Here is a 20,209-nt window from a genome sequence, read left to right as displayed (position 1 = left end):
TTTATGGGTTCAATTTTATTTTTTGACAAATTCCACTATTCCTAGAGTTGTATTTTGAACATTTCAATTTTTAATTACAAACACATTTTTTGCAGCTTTTTTTTCCTTCTCATTTTCATTCCTGCTCCATCAGCCAATTAAGTTCCTAAAAGCTTTACTTTTGAAGGTTTTACTCCATCTATGTCATTGTGGTCGATACTACTTTGAGAGGACAGCTCTTCCTCAGTCATATTTTAGTGTCTTCTGACCTGAGGGACTCATCTTCTGGCACCATCTCTGACAAGGTTCTGCTGCTGTTTGTAAGATGTTCAGTATCTTACAGTGATTGACTGTTATCCATTGAGATACTGAGTGACTAATTCATCTGAAGTGAGCAGTCTACTCCTTCCTTAGAGTCTGCTCTTCATCTGGAACCTAACATAACCAGGAATCATTGTCAACATTTCCATAATCAAAACCAGAAGCTTTTTCCTAAACAATGATTATCCCTCTCACATCTACTACATCTAATAACCCCTCATACGCTTTGCTGGTTCTTGTTCTTTCATATAGTGAGATCCATACAGTATCTGTCATTCTGTGATTGACTCAATTCACACTCAGTATAATCTTTTCAAATGGTATCTATGTTGTACTACGTATTAGGAAGTCCTTTGGTTCTGAGGCCCCTGAGAGTTTCATTTCTCTTTATGATTACATGAACATATGTATACACTACATTTTGATTATTCATTAATCCATTGATGGGCAAAGGTCTATTGTATTTTATTCAGTGATTAATATATCAAAGCATTATCTTTTGTGGAGTTTGACCAACTTCTCTTCATTGCCATAAAGTGCTCATTGCCAAAGTTTGCTGACAACGCATATAATAGACAAGTTTAGTTGCAAAGCTGTTAAAAGAGGAAAAAGAGGGATTCCAGCAAATTGTTTAACTTGAATGTAGATTGTACCTACTATCATATAAATTTTAGTCTAAGGTTGACCTTCAAATTATTAAGGACTCTGGATGGCATTGATAAAAATGTAAACCCAAAGTATTTAAGCAAAGGAGGAATTCTTTGGACCCATGTAAATTATAAACAGCAAAAATATCTGTCTTTAGGTTTTTCTTGGACCAGAAAAGGCCCCATTCCTCATCTTTCCTTTAGCTTTATGATGTGCCAGCTCTACTCTTTGACATAGATGTGCCTCATCTTAGCAACATGGCTACATCTTTATAATGTCAGGCTTAATGTAAACAAGAAAGCTTCTTTTCCTCAAAGCTATAACTTGATTTTTTCCTTTTTCTTTTTTACTAGTTCTTCATTTTTCCCTTTCTTATTAATCTGGCTGCATATGGCTCAGCCCAACACAGCCAACTAAGTAATAAGGCTAGCATATCTTGGTCTATTAATTCAAATTCCAAAGAGAAAGTGTACAATTGGTTGGCTTTTAGAAATTGATGTACTATTAGTCAAAGTAGCTCTAACTAGGGGAGTGTCATGTAGTCTAACACTGTCTCTTTGAGACCCTCAAGTAGGGTAGGCTAAGGAAAACACAGGACTGGACAAGGAAAAGAACTTGGCTCATATTCTGCTGTAGAAATAAGATGATAATTTAATGTTGTTTATATTGTTAGCTGCTGTGAAGTTGGTCCGAGATTCATAGGGACCCTATGTGATAGTGGAGCAGTGCTCTGTATGACATATTTGGGTGTAGTCCTTCTGAAAGCAGATCTTTCCTTTGGTGGAGCTGTCGACTGAATTAAAACCATATACCCCCCAAGCTCCATAATAGCATTTGTATATGCTACAGTAAGATTTTTTCAAAAGCCAGAACCTGTGTAAGGGGAAAACCTATAAGAGAGTGAATATTCAAATATTTTCCAATAAAACAATTAACAGAAGGGGTAAGACTGAATCTTTTCAAAAGTAGAAAACTTGAATTCTGGTTCTAAAAGTTCAGTGAAAATTGTAAGTACTCCACAAGTATTTAACTCAATAACTAAAATAAACCCTGTTACATTGTCATAAAGTTCACATATCATACAATTCAATAGTTTAACCTAAATATTAAAAGGAGTTGTGAAATCATTTCCACAATCAATTTTAGAGTATTTTCTTCTGTCTTGTACTTGTTATTAGCTCCCCATTTACTCATCTCCCCACCACATCCTCCCCCCCCCCTAGAAACTCTTAACTCTTGTGATGTAGAGTCAAACATTATAACATTAGTCTCATAGAGCTATCCCCAAACAGAACCTGGGTAGTCTTGCTTCAGAACCTGTGGCTTTAACTATTATGCAATCACACCAGTCTTGACTAGGCTTGTTTATATGAGCAAGTTTGGTTAATATTGCTGTATTCCTTTTACTCTCGTTTACCACAGTAAAGTACTTCACATTCTCCAAAGCCCATCTTGAATATCAGTATTTTTTTTCAAGATCGCCTAAAAACCTTCATTCTATGCATACACTACTATACATTTATATCACAGCTAAATTTGTTCTGAAATTACATGTTTTTAATTGATGTTGGGTTTATTATGACTCATGGTCACACCATGGGTGCAGGGTAGGTCTCTGTACGTGTTTAAGACTTTTTCCAAGCAGATAGTTAAGTCTGCCTTTCCAGGTACCTTTGGCTAGGTTTGAACTGCCGACTTTTCAGCTAGTTGTCAAGAAAATGCTGTAATGCCCTGAGTATCTGTAGGTAATTGCTGTGAATTTCTCATCTATTTATGGTGCACAGCATAATCACTGGAATGTAATACTTGTGTGATTTTCATAGAATTAGTCAGCAAATGGAATATGAAGGCATTCAATATGAGTTATTAAACAGACATTTTGCCAACTTTTTTCCCCTACTACCATAATATAGGACAAAAAAACTTTCCATAAGAAAACCCGGGAGCAATACCTGTGAATCTTTCAAATTACTGGGATTCAGGAGCCAAGATTGTGGTTGGTTTGGGCTTGATGATGTTGTGGTGAGACCCATGCAGAACGGCCTGGTATCATTTGAATTGTTTCAACATTTAGAAAGGTAATGTAATGGTAAACAATAAAATTTGATAATATTATAGTTTGGCAGTCCATAATTGATATTCAATATTCGGAATCATAAAACAATATTTATATCCCTTAAACAGAAATATGAGAATCCTTTAGAATATGTTTTAAATGCAATTGACATGTATATGTTAACTCCAATTTAATTCCTGAAAGTTTAACAGGTACTTTTGGTAACCATTCACAACTTAGATTCATATATACAAACTTTCTCCAACTCAGAAATCGTGTTAACACGGCACCCCCATATCTGAAAGTCCATAGAAGCAATAATTAATGGTTCATAGGATGTTCAACGCATAGCTATGTATGTACAACTCACTTGGTTCTTTCAGAACCCTCATTTTGCTTTCTCATTTCCATGTTTTCTAGACATCCCATTCCGAGAAGAGTTTTAAGATTTGTAAGAAATATTCACTCATAGGGGAATAGCAGACATATCTAAAGCAAGCATTTTTATCTTACATTTCATAATGTAAGATATACATAGGAAATGATCTCAAATCCGTTTCTGAGCTGAAAATGCTTGTGTATGTGATATAGTGAAGGGTGTCTTAGATGGATTCTTGGGAAGGAAGGAAGCAAATCAAACCTGGGTAGAAATTAGTCAACAGTAGAGTTCAACCTCATTCTGATTCCTCAGAGACAATATGGCGGTTGGGTAGACTACCCAAAGAGCCGACCCTATACCCTAATGATTCAGTGGTTGGCTTTAAGTGAACGGTGGCCTCATATAAGAGGGGATCCCATAGGCAAAGAACATTTCTTTGGAGAATTGGAGGAGGATCAGGGGATGGGGTTTCCCATAAAGTCTTTAGCCGACAATGGCAAATGACAACGATTTCAATGACACCCCGCTTGTCTTACCTAGTCAGCAAGTTGGGCCTGGGCTGATATGTGTTTTCCTTATCAATCTGCGTGCACAGTTTTACATGTTTTTCACCGCATGAAAGATTTGTAACTGCCTAGAATTTTCCTAAAGTCATTAACAAAATTGTCATTTGGTCATCAGAATGCGTGAATCTGAAGGGCATTAGATGATAATGGCTCTTTTCTTGATTATCCTTAGATGCAGGGTGTGGTTGAGTCTGTGTATTTTTTCCATACAGATTTATTGTGCTTCACCTCTCTTCCGTTGTGGACAACGGCCACTTGGTTTCTTTCGTGAAAACTTTAGAGGAAGCGACACTCAGCACCACTGCCTGCATAGTACTGAATTACCAGAAGGACCGCCCACACAAAGCCGTGATTTTAGTGGTGCCTTATAAAGATGCAGCTGAGGAGCTTAAGACCTTGTACAGGGGAGGGTTCCGTGGTCCCCCAGAGCCATCTCGTCGTTTCCAATTAAGAGAAGGAGAGCAGCTTCTTTTCAGGTTCACTGGGAATATATTTGCTTCAAGTAAGTATAATAAGATCTGCTTGTATACTCTGTGGGCCGAAACACATTTTATGTGCTAGCCCAACCTTCTACAGGCTGAACAACAAGTCACAACAGTCGGAAAAGTTGCTAACCTTGAACTACTAAGGAAACTTTCAGAGGATTGAAGAGAGGTTTGGGGAGGATGGAAGAGAAAAACACCTTACTTACTTCTTCCTGCTTCACTCTCTTCCTTGTATAGTTAGGGGATGTGTATTTCTTTATGGGGAGATTCAATGCGACACTGTTTCAGAAATAGCCATTCTTAACCTTCTCCATGCCATGATCACTAACTTTGAGCTAAGACCAGCAATTCAGTCACCCCTTAAATGTTCTCTGGCTTCCCTTTTTGACCATGTAAATTCTACTTCTATTCAGCAACAAGAATAATCCTATAAAAATAATATCATAAATGTGGGTGAGTGCCGAGTGGAGACTCAAAGCCCATCGGGAGGCAACTGGACACCCCCTTACTGAAGGGTTGTGGGAGGAGATGAGCCAGTCAGGGTGCAGAGTAACAACAATGAAACATATAACTTTCCTCTAGTTCTTAAATGTTCCCTCCCCCACCCCCATCATGATTCCAATTCTACCCCAAACATCTGGCTATACCAGAAGATGTACATTGGTACAGATAGCAACAGAAAACACAGGAAATCCAGGAGATGACTTTTCTGTTTAAATGTTCAGATGCTGTATGTACCAGATGCAAATAAAATACTCTGGATTAGCTCAGTTGCACCTTATTGCTCAAAGGGATGGCTTTGCTTTTGATCGTGTTGAAGAGATCTTTTGAGACAGTGCAGTATGTCAGTTGAGTTTTTACCTGCTGTTTCCATGGGCATTGATTATGAATACAAGTTGAATGGAATCCTTGAAAACTTCAATCTTTTTCTCCATTTACCACAATGTGCCTAGTGGTTCAGTGAGGATCTTTTTGCTTTCTTGTTGTGAAGGTGCAAACTATAACGAATACCGTATAATATTTTATCTTCCTCAACAAATGCATTAAGTCTTCTTTTCTTTCAGCCAGCAAGGCTGTGCCCTCTCCACCTGAAGGTTGTTCATGATTCTTCCTAAAATTCTAATGCCACTGTGTTAGGCTGTGTATTTTTGAGAAACAAACCCACAGAAACTCATGTATGAGAGTTTTATTTATTTTTAATTTTTATTTAGTTATTAATTATTTTGTTGGGGCTTGTACAATTCTTATCACAATCCATACATACATCCATTGTGTCAAGTACCCACGTACATTTGTTGCCATCATCATTCTCAAAACATTTGCCTTCTACTTGAGGGTGACGATGCCTGGAGGGTAGAGGGAATGTGGGGTAGAAAGGGGGAACCGATTACAAGAATCTATGTATAGCCTCCTCCCTGGGGGATGGACAGCAGAGAAGAGGGCAGGGGGAGACGTCAGACAGTGTAACATATGATAAAATAATAATTTATGAATTGTGAAGGGTTCATGAGGGAGGGGGTAGTGGGTAGGGAGGTGGAAAATGAGCCGCTGATATTAAATGCTCAAATAGAAGGCAAATGTTTTGAGAATGATGATGGCAACAAATGTACATATGTGCTTGACACAATGGATGTATGTATGGATTGTGATAAAAATTGTACGAGCCCCCAATAAAATGATTTTTAAAAAACCATACAGGACATTGTATAATGCTCTAGTGGTTACACATTGGGCTGTTAATTGCAAGGTCAGCCATTCAAAACTACCAACATCTTCATGGGAGAAAGACATGGCTTTCTACTTCAGTAGAATTATAGTCTCAGAAACTCACAAGAGCAGTTCAACTCTGTCCTACTGATCACTGAGTCAGTATTGACTCGATGGCAGTGAGTTTTATTTGTTTTTTAATTCTACTTTGAACAATATGAAAGTTCTTTACCATGACCCATAAGGATTCTGACCAGGGTTCAGTGCATGGCAAGGGATATGTGGATGGAACAGTAATTTAAAGTAAAGTTTTGCTTGTTAATTCTATGTATTTTATGTACTTATAAGCATTTTGGGAAATAACCCACAGGTTTTAAATGCAACGGGGACTTTTACACAAAGATGTTAAAAACCCCTGATTTAAAACGAGTTATTGGACTTGGTAGCTCAGACCCCTGGGAGCCAGGGACATCTACATCTGCTGAGATAACATAATACACCAAGATGTTACTTTGTTGACTAGTGACTGGGGCTTTAAAACCATGTGAGCATCGGCTAAGGTACAACTATAAATCTCTACCTATTGGAAACAAAGAAAATAAAGTACAAACCAATTAGTCCAAAGAATGAAGGGACCATGTGAACTTCATCCTCCACGACACTGATACCGGAAACACTAGATGGTGACTGACTACTACACCCCACAGGTCTGAAGGGGATAACACTAGAAAATCCTGGATGCATACAGAAGAAAATGTGAAAAAATAACTAAAAGAAAAGAAAACTAGTCTTATACACATGAGCAGAGTCCTGTCCTTAGGTCGATGATCCTCACCTGCCCTATAAGGCTGGAACTGAACTCACCCCCCTGCTGTGCAGCTCATTTGTTAGCTACATAGAGAAAGGGCTTCAAGGGGAATAACACTTGTGAGGTCTGCTGTCCTGAGACCTACCCACCCCAGGAGCTCACAAGGGCCGCCCTTACTCAAGGAGCAACCTGAGCAGCAGACTTGGGAAAGGAGGACAAACGGAAATCATAAAGACAGTACAATGGGAAGAGAGCTAGGACGTTGTGGGGATTATGATCAATATCACAAAGCAGAGTATGCATGAGCTGTTGGATGGAAAACAAGTTCACTCTGTGACTGTTTACTCAAATTACAATAAAATTTTTTAAAATATGCACATAAGAATCTCTGATCTAGATGATAGACCTTTGCTTGTTTCTCTAGACCTTCAAATGCTATTTCCTCCCCACCCCCACTCCTTCTCTGAGTTCCTGCCTCCCTGCACTGATTTTATTCCTGCCTCACATCCTTTGCAGTTCTCCTCTGCTTTGCGAGAAAGGCTCCACCATCCAGCTGTTTGCATTCCTTCAGGTCTCACTTGCAATACCACCTGGAACAGAGAACCCGTTCCCCACCACCCAAAAGTGGCTTGTTAGCTCACACATTCTCTTCTATTGCCTTGTGCGCTCCTTATAATTTACGACAAGCAGAGCTTTGTCCTATTTCTGCCTTTGCTTCTCTGTCCTATTCCCCTGGAAGTTCAGTTCGAGAAGAACCTGAGCCACAAGTGGCTTATTCAACATCGTTAGAAAAGAAATTCAATTCACATGTGCACGTTAAAGGACGCATGTCCAGTTCTGAGTAGAGCTGGGAGCTATACACAGCTATCTGAAATTTGGGGAGCGAACTCAAAGAAGCTCAATGTGAGTCTTTGAATGACACGTTTCCCATGACAGGAAAAGTCGGCAAACAAATAACAATCACAACAAACACACAAAATTAGCTCGTCTCTTCAGTATCTTTCATTCTCATCTTCATCCTTTCTCCCATGGAAGTTGCGCCCCACGTTCCCTGGTGAATCTGTCCGTGGCTGTCTTTCTTCAGTGGGGAAGCACCAGGCCAGGGCTGTTTCATCTCCAACTGAAACTGCTCCAGGTGCTTCCTGACGGGCGCTCTCTCTTCAGTTCTTGTCCAATGTACTTTCTGCACTGTCACAGAGAGTCTCTTACACCTAAGGGAAATCCGGTCACACTTCCTGCTGACAGCCCTTAGAAGTTTCCTCATTTTACTTAGAATGTAAACAAAAATTCTCATCATAGACCGCAACGCTTTGCAGTGTTCGCCTACTTATTTAGTTGATTTATCTTAATTAACTCTTTCCCTCCTGTCTTATAATGCCAATTATTTTGGTTTACATCAGCTTTTAGCTGTAGGATGAGTCTCCTTTTCCTTGTATGCTCTTCCTGGCACCGTTTTCACAGTTAATTTTCCCTTCTCATTTTCTGTGTCCACTTAAGAGAGGGGCCTTTCCTGACAACCTTATCTGAATTCCCCTCCTCCACTCATCTTAGTCTTGGTCCTGTGATCTTGTTTTTTCTCTCAGAGGAATGAACACACTTTTACTTACCTTTGCTCAAATCCTAACATTTTGTTCTTAACATAAACATCCAGAGGGCAGGGCATCCAACACTTGTCAAGAGATAGGTAGTACATTAATGAATGGAAGGCAATGCTGAACAAAATTAGCAGAATGAAAAAATATGAAACAATCACTATTTCAGTTACTATTTGTATAGATATATTTATCCTGGTTTTCATATACAGAACAGTATTTTTAAAAAGAAAACAGCAAAACTCACAATAATGGAGGGAAACAGAAAAAACTTTAATAGAAAAGGAAGCAGAAAATATTAAAAACTGGATTACTAGTTCCTTGGAGATATGGCTGAGGAGGTTGGGGAAAATGAGAAGTTAATAACAATGATTCCAAGAATGAAGAAAGTATTCTAAAATGGATTGTGGTGATGATTGTACAACTCTAAATGTGTTGAGCTGTTGAATTATATAGGGTGTGAATTATATTCCAATACACCTGTTTTTTAAAAAAGGAAAACAATGCTTAACAGATTATTCTCAATTACACAAAAAGAAACATGAAAGTCAATGACTGATGGATGTGGAGTGGCAGAGAAGAGAAGACGAAAGTGAAAAAGAAAAAAGAGACACGGAGGAGAATGAAGAGCCTGGAGGCTAGTCAGCTGTAGGGGAGAAGAGCGGGAAATGCCATGATAACAATTTATTTACATTGATACTGCTCCTTTGGACTATTTTGCTCTGAGTCTGAGTAGAATCTAACAGGCAAGTGTGTGTGTGTGTGTGTGTGTGTGTGTGTGTGTGTGTACACAACATGGGGATTATATATCCAAGTTAAATGAATACATTTCCAGTTATGAGTAAAATCATAACCTGTGTGTGTGTGAACGGGAGGCGTACGTGAGGATGTGGGGCTACAGAAATGGGGCTTAAGAGGATTTCCGCTCCAGGAGACTTAGCTATAGATTTGTGTTAAGGGTTCCTGCTCATTTAAAATTCAATGTGGACCCCACTGAATTGAATGACACCTGTATTTCTATGGTTCAAAAATACTCCCCCCTCCCCTGCTTTGTTGGTTCAAAAATAATGAGGATTGAAGCCAAGGTTGACCTTTTTCTAGCATTTCAAGAATAAGTGGGGCCCCAAATGCCACAATTTGAAGTCCCTCCCTTATGAAAGTTCTTTGTCATCTGAACCAGCTGACAGGGTTTAGTGAGGGCAAGGGTGTCTGCGAAAGAGGAAGGGGAGACGGAGGAGGGAGAGGAAGGAAGGGCGGAAGAGATTTCTTCCTAGTTGCCTTCCGCAGCAGAAACAACAGTGCATAACTTGGTACGATCTTTCTCAGTAGAGATAGTCCAGAACCGGAAGGGGCCCACCCAAACTAATGATGTAAATTATTTTCTTGTAATACTTGAGACAGCCAGCTGTGTTTATCTGCTTCCCTAAATATGAGTGAGTTACTGTTCTCCTCATAGGCAGTCGTGCTGGATGGACTTGCCTGTAATGAGTAGGGGGCGGGGGTGCATGCCAAGTAGCAATGTCTAAGGATGGCACGCATGTATGTCATGCCTTCCTGTAAGGGGTGGGAGGGACTCATGGCCACAAATCTAGGTCATTTCTGCTTTGATTTCTCCACTGTCTTTATTACTCAGTACTGCTATAATAGAAATACTACAAATTAGTTTCTTTAAAGAACAGAGCTGTATTCTTCCCATCTAGGGCTCTAGGGTGAGGTCTTTTCTTATCGTTCAGCTTCTAGTAGCTGTCAGAAACCTTTGTCTGTAGGCCCGGTGGCTCTTAGTGCCTTGGCATTCCTTGGTTTGAAGAAGGTTCTCAACTAGAATTTATCTTTTCCTGATATGTATCTCTGTGTCTTTTGTGGTCTTTTTATATCTCAGAAATGATTAGGTTTACTATCCACACTACCTTGATATGGCCTCATAAACACAAAAGAAAATCCCCTTTCCAATGTGCACCATATCCACCCTACAAAGTCAGGGCTCAGCACATATTTGGGGTGGGGCACAATTCAATGGATACTATCTAAAGGTCCATGCTTAGATTGGATGCTCAGTTGATTTTTCATCACTTAAAAGCCCTGGTATTTTCAACTGCCTCATACGAATGTAAAAGTTGGACAGGGAATAAAAGCAGACTAGGATTTAAATATTTGAATTATGAGGAGGTGAAGAATATTGAAATGACCATGGACTACCAGAAGAACAAATAAATCTGTCTTGGAGGAAGTACAGCCAGAATGCTCCGTATAAATGATGATTGTGAATCTCCATCTCAATTACTTTAGACATGATACAATGTTTCCCCGAAAGTAAGACAGCCCCCCAAAAATAAGACCTACTTACAGTTTTTGTTTCTTGCTGAAATATAAGGCTCCCCCGAAAATAAGACCTCCCTGATGATAAGGTCCCCCAAAGCTACCGTAACTCTGGACTCTAGACCCTAGAGGTGGGTGCCACTGCACAGCTCACTGTTGGCTGTAGTCCAGCTGGAGCAGACAGGAAGTACAAGGTCTCTTTTAATCAAAGAGCCCATGCCGCTGTCAGGACAAGCTGCCACCTGCTGCTTGCTCTGCCCTGACGGAGTCTGGCTGACTCACAATTAGACAGCGAGTCACCCAGGGCAGGAGTAACAAGAAATTCTTGATACTGCTTGATACTGTAGGATTCACAGTTTGTCTGGTGATGCTGGTTTGTGATGACAACTACTACATTACCACATATAGGTCATAAATTTCCTTTATTTTGTTCAACAATAAATGTGTACCGTATTCTTCTTCATGGAAAAAAAGACATCCCCTGATAATAAGACCTAGCGCATCTTTGGGAGCAAAAATTAATATAAGACACTGTCTTATTTTCAGGGAAACAGGGTATTAGCACAGACAATCCCTACAAAAGGACATAATGTTTGGTAGAAAGATTCAGCAAAAAAAAAAAAGAGGAAGCACTCAAATAAATGGATTAACACAGTGGCTGCAACAGTAGATCCAGACACAGCAGTTGTGAGGACGGTGCAGGGTCTGGCAATGTCGAAACACATGAGATCGCTGTGATTCAGCACCAGTTTAACGGCACTTAACCCCGACACAACATCAGCAACAGGACTCTTAACAAAACACTGGCATCACACCCTTCCATCAGGGCCTGGGATATAAACACTGTTGTTAGGAGTCATGGAGTCAAGTCAAACACTACCTGGTCCTGTGCTATCCTCTTGTTAAATGTCTGTTTCTGATGGTGTAGTGGGTTAACTTTTGGCCTGTTAACTGCACATTAGCAGTTCAAAACCACCGGCCAGTCCCAGAAGAAAGATGAGGGAGTTACAGTCTCTAAAACCCACAGAGTCAGTTCTACCCTGTCCTAGAGGATCACTATGAGTCGTAATGCAGTCAATGGAAGCGATTATTTTTCAGTTACCTTACTAAGCATGCTGTCTTTTTCAGCAAATTGTCTCTCCTGATACATGTCCAAAATATGTGAGTCAATTGCAGCCATGATTTTTAGGAGAAGTCTTCCCAAACCTCCTTCAAGGGAGCTTTGTTTATTATTTTAACATGATACTTGCAATATTCTTTGTAGACACAATAATACGAACACATTAATTATTCCTTGGTTTTCCTTATTCCTTGTCCAGGGTTTGCACGCACACGAGGCGAGCGAAAGCTCGCTTAAGAGACAGGAAAGAAGGGACCTAAATGGGTATCAGAGAAGACCCTGCAACCAAGTCATGAGCATAGAAACCTACTGGTAAAACAAATGGAAGAAATGCTGAGGTAAAAAGGCTGAACAGAACATTGCAAAAGGCAGCTCAAGAAAACCAATTATGTTATAATAAAATGTGCAAAGACCCGGGGCTAGAAAGCCAGAAAGGAAGGACACAGCATTTCTAAAGCTAAGAGAACTGAAGAAAAGCCAAGCCTTGAGTTGAAATATTGAAGGATTCTAGGGGCCAAATAAGGAGGTTGGTGGAGTCACGAGTTGTGCTGCTAGCTTTGAGGTCAGCAGTTTGAAAACAAGCCGCACGTAGGAGATGGCGGAAGCTTTCTGCGCCTGTCAGGTCGGCAGCCTTAGAAACAGAGGAAATGCTAGCCTGTCTGATAAAGTCGCTATGAGCCAAAGTTGGTTCAATAGCAGAGTTTGCTTTGGTTTTGTGGGAAAATATTGAATGATGCAGGAACCATAAAAGAAAATGAGAGGGACATATAGAGTCACTGGCTGACATTGAGCCATTTCAAGAGAGCCAATCAAGAATGGATGGTATTCACAGAAGGTCAGCTGCCTTGAAGCATTACAGAAAAGTGAGGCTCCAAGAACTAGTAGCACAAACTTTGCGGACAGCAGAGTAGACTAGAAGGATGCTTACTTGTATTTGAGTATGCAAAGGCATCTGAGTATGTGGTCATAACAAAACAGATAACATTGTGGAGAGTTTTATGTCCAGAACACAACTGTGCACATGCAGAACATGTACACAGGCCATGAGCAGGATCTGATTTAATTTCTGTGAATCTGAAAGAGATTCTGCCAAAGCCCTGTTTGAAAGATTCTCATCCTCCTCCCCCATGTGGTCTCTTAATTGTATCCTCAAATCATGCTGCAATGATCACATTCAGAGACGTTGTCTCTATCTTCCTGACTATGTAAGCTCTTACTACACCTCTTAAGGGCTTGCCATGGTTACAGCTTTCTGTCTACTTGCTGAATTGATGGATGTTCTTTTCTTTGACAAGGATCAGGTAAAGGAGGGCCTTTTCTTGTTTGGCTGTATCACTTACACCCAGCGCCAGGACAGCCCCTGAAAGCGAGGAAGGGCTGAGTCATACTTCCCTTTGACAACCGAATCATAGGTAATGACTTAACATTATAGCATTAAGGAGACTACAAGTACATAAATACTTACTGGTTTTAGGCAATTTTCCTTTGAGAAATGCCAAAATATCGATATTCATTTATCTATATCATTATAGATAACTCTTGAGTGAGCTTCACGTAGTACAGTCTCTTACTCTTTGTGAGGTAAATCAGTTTGGATGGAAGCTCCCTTTCATTCTTTCCTGGGCTTCGGGACTGTCTGGGATTGCCGGTCCCTAAGTTAGAGCTCCCGGGCTAGCATGTTGCCTTTTGCGGCATGGCATCCAAGCCTCGGGAGCACCACAGACGCGGAAAGTGCTGTGGAGCCCTCCCATGGAGTCGCATTCAATTTAGTTTCATGTGTAGCAACCCAATTGCAGTCTGCGGGTTTCAGAGTTGCCTTCTGAACCAGGGATGAGATTTTCCCAAGACATGTATAAGATATAAGAAGCATCATCTTTTGTTCGTGTAAATTATTTTCCAGTGATGGGAGACAGAGAATGAGCAAATAAAGAAAATGTGCAGCTTTACAGAGGATGAAACGTGTGACAGAGAATAATGAAACAGGGACAGGAGCAGAGAATGGGAATCGAGTCAACTGGGAAGATGTTTTTTGTTGTTGGTTCTCAGTTTATTTTAATATTTTTATTGACATATCTTACTCCCTATATCCATATACCCCTTCCCTTGGGAGGATCTTTTTTGAGGTGACTTTGAACCAATGACACACTTAAGGTATAGGGAAAAGCCACGATACCACCTCAGGAAACTGTCTCAGACTGAAGGCTTGACAAGTACAACTGAACTGAGGCAGAAAATTGCCTGCTGTGTTTGAGGAATGGTAGGGAGGTAGGTGGCTGGATCGAGGAAATTAGAGGAATGTTGTAGAAAGGTACAAACTAATGAGGCATTGCAGGTGATTGCCAGGACTTTGCCTTTTTGAGTGAAATGGGAAGATATGAAGAGATTTCGATAGAAGTGTGACATGAGCTGAATTGGTTTTCAACTGTATTGAGAATGTGAGGCAAATACTAGTAACAAGGAGACTAGGTAGCAGGTCGTTGCAATAAGCCAAGGTTATAGACATGGTGGGCAGTGGGTTAAAATACAGATATACTCAAAGTCAGTTGTTCCCATAGGACTTTTCTGGTTCCTCGTGTTCGTAGACCTCTCACCCCTTTATCTGGCTTTTTGAAGCAAATTTTTGTCCCCTGCTTTTCACTTCCTATGTTGTCTGTGAAAAATTCCAAAGCCTGTTATTGAGAAAAAACTATGTTCTTGCAAGCAACATTTAGTAAACCTCCAAATATCAGTTCATTCTGGATTTCCTTAAATGAGAAGTTCTTATTTTATAGCCAGTATCTCAAGGTTCTGAAAGGCATTATGTTCAGAATACGTTTGGAAGGGAAAAAAGGTTATCGGGGGGACAAGAAGTGGTTGATTTTACACTTTAGATATGTAGCTAATGATTTTGTTTTAACTTCATTAAATATGTTAGTGTGTGAGAAAAACTAGGATAATACAAATTATTTGCTCTACATCGCCGTTTTGACACTATTTACCACCGCCCCAACCCCCGTGGTAGAAGTCTTTAAAAAAATCTTTTTATTGGGGGCTCATACAACTCTAACCACAACCCACACATCCATCCATGGTGTCAAGCACATTTGTTCTTTTGTTGCCCTCATCATTTTCAAAACATTTTCTTTCTATTTTAGCCCTTGGTATCAGCTTCTCATTTTCCCCTTCCTCTCCAAACTTCCCTCCCTCCTGAACCCTTGATAATTTATGAATTATTATTTTTTTCATGTCTTACACTGACCGATGTCTCCCTTTACCCACTTTTCTGTTGTCCACCCCTCAGGGAGGGGGTGGTAGGATTCTTCGGAGTCCACGCAGGAGGTCCAGGTTCAATATCGAGGCAATGCACCTCGTATACCGCCACCATTCTTCTGTCAGTGGAGGCTTGTCTGTTGCTGTGACATAGAACAGGTGCGGTGTCAGCAGATAATCCAGATTGAGATGGATTAGGAAGAAAGACCTGACCATCTTCTTTGGAAAAATCAGCCAATGAAAACCCTGATCCCCAACCAGCCGTGTGTCTGGTGCAGGACCGGGCTGTCGCTCATTCTGTGATGTCTTGGAGCCCTGCTTGTCAGCAGTTATCAGAACAACGGATACGTTTAGAGAATCACTTGACTAGGAAACGGACTTTTCAACATATGTGAGGGGGGAACACCCAAAACTGGATTTTTAAAAGCTATGTATTTATATATTTTTACAATATAATCTTATAACCTGCAAAGTGTTCTACATTACACTTAACATGTTCATCAAATTTTTTATACAATTCTTGGAAACTTTTTTCTAACTCATCTGTTTGGATGGCTGGCAGCACCTCCCTCATTTTTTTCTTAACCTCTTCTACTTTATCAAATTGCTGTTATTTTATGTCCCTCTGCATTTTGGAAACAAAAAGAAGTCGCATGAGCAGGGAGGTAAAATGAGTGAGGTGTGTGGGGCAAGACAGCCATGCTATTTTTTGTCCCAAACTGGCACGTAGAGATGTCTGTATGAGCAAGTGTATTGCTATGGGGGCAAAACCAGTACCCTGTCTGCCACAAAACAGGACGTTTTCGTGGCACACTTTTAAGCAATCTTTCCCAAAGCTCTAAATAGAAAGCTCGATTAACAGTCTGATCTGATGGAATGAACTCCAAATGAACTGCAAATCGGCATTTTCATCCACTCCGGGCGTTGACAAATGTTCACAATGAGGCTTGCCATCAATTGACATTTCACCATTTTTGAAACAAGAAAACCACTTGTACACCTGAATTTTCCCCATAATGCTGTCATAGTAAGCTGTGTTCAACATCACAAGTTTCTGCAGCATTTTTCCTGAATAGGGAACAAAATTTCATAGATCCACACTGGTCACTTAAATTGCCATCACAAAAAACAAAGTTCAAGTGAAAATGCTTTTATGAAAAATTCACTGTAAACAGAGAGAACCTCCCCAGGTGATTCCAGCAGATGCACTAACTCAGAATGAGTTTTCTCCATGCTTAAATAGCAGGAAAAATGCATACTACGAAAGCTCTGCTGTATTCAGTGCAATTTTGTGCTTTGGGGGGGTATCTCCTTGCATTTATAATCTTGGAATGATAAAATTGCAGCTCTGAAAAGATGATATATTTCAAAATGACTCATGAATACATAATCTTATAATAAAATTACCTTTAATTACTTATGTTATATTCATAACAAAAATTATCCTATTTATTGTTAGAAAATATTTAATCCATCACCATAATTGTGCCTAATGCAAAAGAATGCTTAAACTATGGAACGATATCATTGTTATCTCATGCAAACAAAAGTTGCAGAAGGTCATCCAACAATGTTTGCAGCAATACATTGACAGAGAATTGCCAGAATCAAGCTTGGCTCAGAAAAGGAATTGGAACATGGCTGATGTCAAATGGATCTTGGTCCACAGAAAGAATGACAGAAAGAGGTTTGAGTGTGATTTCCTGACTATGAAACATCATTCAACTGTGTGGACCATAATAAACTATGGAGGATCCTGAGGCTAATGTGAATTCTAGAACACTTGATTGTTCTCCTGAAGACCTTCCACGTGGATCAAGAGCAGTTGTGTAAACAGAATAAGAGAATATTGCGTGGTTTAAAATCAGGGAAGGTGTACATCAATATTGTATCATCTTCCCGCATTTATTCAAACTTAATGCCAAGCAAATAATCAGGGAAGCTGGATTATATGAAGAAGAATGTGGCATTAAGATTGGAAGAAGGCTTATTAACAACCTGCAATATGCAGATGACACAACCTTGCTTTCAAGTGAGGAAGGCTCTCCATTCTTGCTGATGAAGTTCAAGGACTACAGCCTTCCTTATAGAATACAACTCGATGTAAAGAAGATCGAATCCCTACAACTGGGTCAATAGGTGACATCTTGCTCAATGGGGAAAAGCTTGAAATTGTCATGGATTTTGGTTTGCTTGGATCCACCATCGATGCTCAGCAGTCAAGCAATCAAAAGCCATGTTGCATGAGGTAAATCTGCTGTACAAGAACTCTTTAGAATATTGAAAAGCAAGGATGTTCATTTGAGGACTGTTGGGGACCTTACCCAAGCCCTAGCATATATATTTTCTATTGACTCAGATTCATGTGAATGTTGGACATTAAATAAGGAATATTGAAGATGAATCAATGCATTTGAATTGCAGTGCTGAAGAAGAGCACTGAAAGTACTAGGGACTGCTTAGATGACCCCCCAAAATTCTATCTTGTAATAACTGTGTCTACAGTGCTCCTTAGAGGGAAGGATACCAAGACTTAGTCTTATAAACTTTGGCTATAGTGTCAGGAGAGATCAGTCCCCAGAGAAGGTCATCCTGCTTGGTAAAGTGGAAGGGCAATGGAAAAGAGGAGGGCCTTCAGTCTCAGTAAGATGGATGGAAACAGGGTCAATATTGAGCTTGGATGTGGGAATGATTGTGAGGATGTCACAGGAATGAGCAGTGTTTTGTTTTGTTGTGTGCGTACGGCTTCTATGGGTCAAAACCAACTCAATGGCACATAATAACAAAAATCCCCTACTTCACATATACATATTATTCTTTGAGATTTGTATCCTAGATGTTTATTTCTTTTCATTGTTGGAAATACAAGATCGCTTCATTTTAGAATTAAATGAACTCATTTAGCTATGTCTGTTTATTAATCATTACATTCTATGTATAAATCCCTACTTATGAATAATTGTAGACATGGAAAGAATATAAAATCTAATGGGATAGAAGGGGAAAATATTAAGTAGTATTTTACTGGGACCAAGACAGAGAGCTCTTTTCGTGGAACCCTCAAGAGGTAATGGGTTTTTTGAGAGACTAAAAACAAAGACAGAAGTTCAAAATGACCAGCTGCTCCACAGGAGAAAGATGAGGTTTTATACTTCCCTGAAGAGGTACAATCTCTACTGAATTGTATGGTATGTGAATGTACTGCCAAGAGAGCTGTTTTTAAAACAAGTTACTGTCTCAAACAAACAGAGGGAAAGTCGACTCCATGTGTTTGGTGAAGTTGACTTGGTGGAGTAGAACAATGGTGAACTTTGCTTTGCACACATTGAACATACCAGGCACTCTGCAGGAGACGCAAGGCTGCCTCCTCTCATTAAGTCTTAGAGACCTTAAGGAGCAGTTTCACTTAGTCCTGTAGAATTAGTATGAGTGAAATGAGCTCCATGACAGTAGGTTTGAATTTTCTGAGGGTGGTTGGGACCAAAGTAAAGACACTCTTATTGACATTATTCTTGAGATATATAAACAAGAGTTAGCTAGTTGGTATTTTTGTGATATGGAAAATCGAATTTTCTTAATTTATTAGATTTTACTGGCACGCTTCCCAACTTTATTTTTAAAAATCAGAGGCTTTTGAAAATCTAAGCACTGGCTTGTTATTCTACTTCTAGGATTCTATTTTGTTCGAGTTGCTTCTCAAATTTAGATTTATACAAAGGAATAGACTCCTATAACGTCCATTACTCACACACGCAGACTCACTCCTGGCCATCCAGTCGACACTGCCTCAGGGAGACCCAAAAGGCCAGGGAGAACTGCCTCTGGCAGTTTCTGAGACTGTAATAGTTTACAGGAGTAAAAAACCATATTTTTCTCCTGTTCCTGGCGGTTTCTAACTTATGGCCTTTGGTGCTGTAGCCCAATGCATAACCACTACACCACCAATGCTCCTATAACTTCCATAGCCCAGAATTATCCTATTTCTAAATTTAATGAGGCATTAAAATTCACCAAATCCAGCACTAGCAGTCAGGGAGAAGGGTGGTGTCACTTGCTCCATCTCTCACCAAATTTTTATTTATCTGGGCAAAGTGGAAAGGTTTATATATATATTTATATTTACATATCTGAATTCCACTTTTTATATACAAATTCAAAATACTGGAAGAATCCTGCTTTTTCCTATCACTTCCTTAATGCTCACTATATTCCAGGTCCCTATTGTTTCTGGAAGGGGCTACTAAGTTGGTTCTGGCGCTTAGCAAGCCCATGTCCAGGAGAAAGAACACTGCCTTGTCCTTAGCCATCCTCACAATGGCTAGACCTTGGTTGAGTCAAAATGGACTTGATGGCAGCGAGTTTTTTGATTTGTATTCCATGCATTTTTTCCTCCATTAGCTCATTTCATTCTTAGAGCAAGCCCCAAAGGTTTATTTTACTCCTGTCCTAAAAATAGGAAACTTTTTAGCATAGTGCATTGTGCATCAGACCAGTAACCACACAATCAGCAGTTTGAAACCACCAGCTGCTCAGCAGAAGGATCAGGATTTCTGTTCCTGTAAAGATGTATCATCTCAGAAGCTCTGAGAGGCAGTTTTCCTCTGTCCCAGTGGCTCATTGTGAGTCAGAATTAACTTTGTATTCTTGACCAAGTATAGTAGCTTTCTCCAAGGACTGGTCTCTGGTGAAAACATGCCCAGAGTCTATAAGATAATGTCTTGCCATCCTTGCCTCTAATGAGCATTCTGGCCCTACTTTTCCCAAGAGAGAAGAGTTTGTTCTTTTAGCAGCCCATGGTAATTTTAGTGTACTTCTCTAGCACTATAATTCAAATGCATCGATTCTTCTTCAGTCTTCCTTATTCGATGTCCAACATTCACATGACTATGTGGCAATGGAAAACACATACTAGGGTTTGGGTCTGGCACACCTTAGTCCTCAAATTAACATCCCTGATTTTCACCACTCTTAAAAAAGTTTTGA

General features: G+C 39.9%; 1 protein-coding gene across 1 annotated transcript in view; it reads left to right on the top strand.

Annotated features, from left to right (window-relative positions):
* Positions 1-20,209, top strand: part of DTHD1 (death domain containing 1) — a 228,966-nt gene that overhangs the window by 29,330 nt on the left and 179,427 nt on the right. The window contains exons 6-7 of the mRNA XM_075543590.1: positions 2,862-3,026; positions 4,162-4,451. Of these exons, the coding sequence (XP_075399705.1) occupies positions 2,862-3,026; positions 4,162-4,451 (455 nt within the window). The remainder of the gene's footprint in view (positions 1-2,861; positions 3,027-4,161; positions 4,452-20,209) is intronic.

The sequence above is a fragment of the Tenrec ecaudatus genome, chromosome 3 (genome assembly GCF_050624435.1).
Source record: "Tenrec ecaudatus isolate mTenEca1 chromosome 3, mTenEca1.hap1, whole genome shotgun sequence".
NCBI lineage: Eukaryota > Metazoa > Chordata > Mammalia > Afrosoricida > Tenrecidae > Tenrec > Tenrec ecaudatus.
This window is presented reverse-complemented; position numbering and strand designations above follow the sequence as displayed.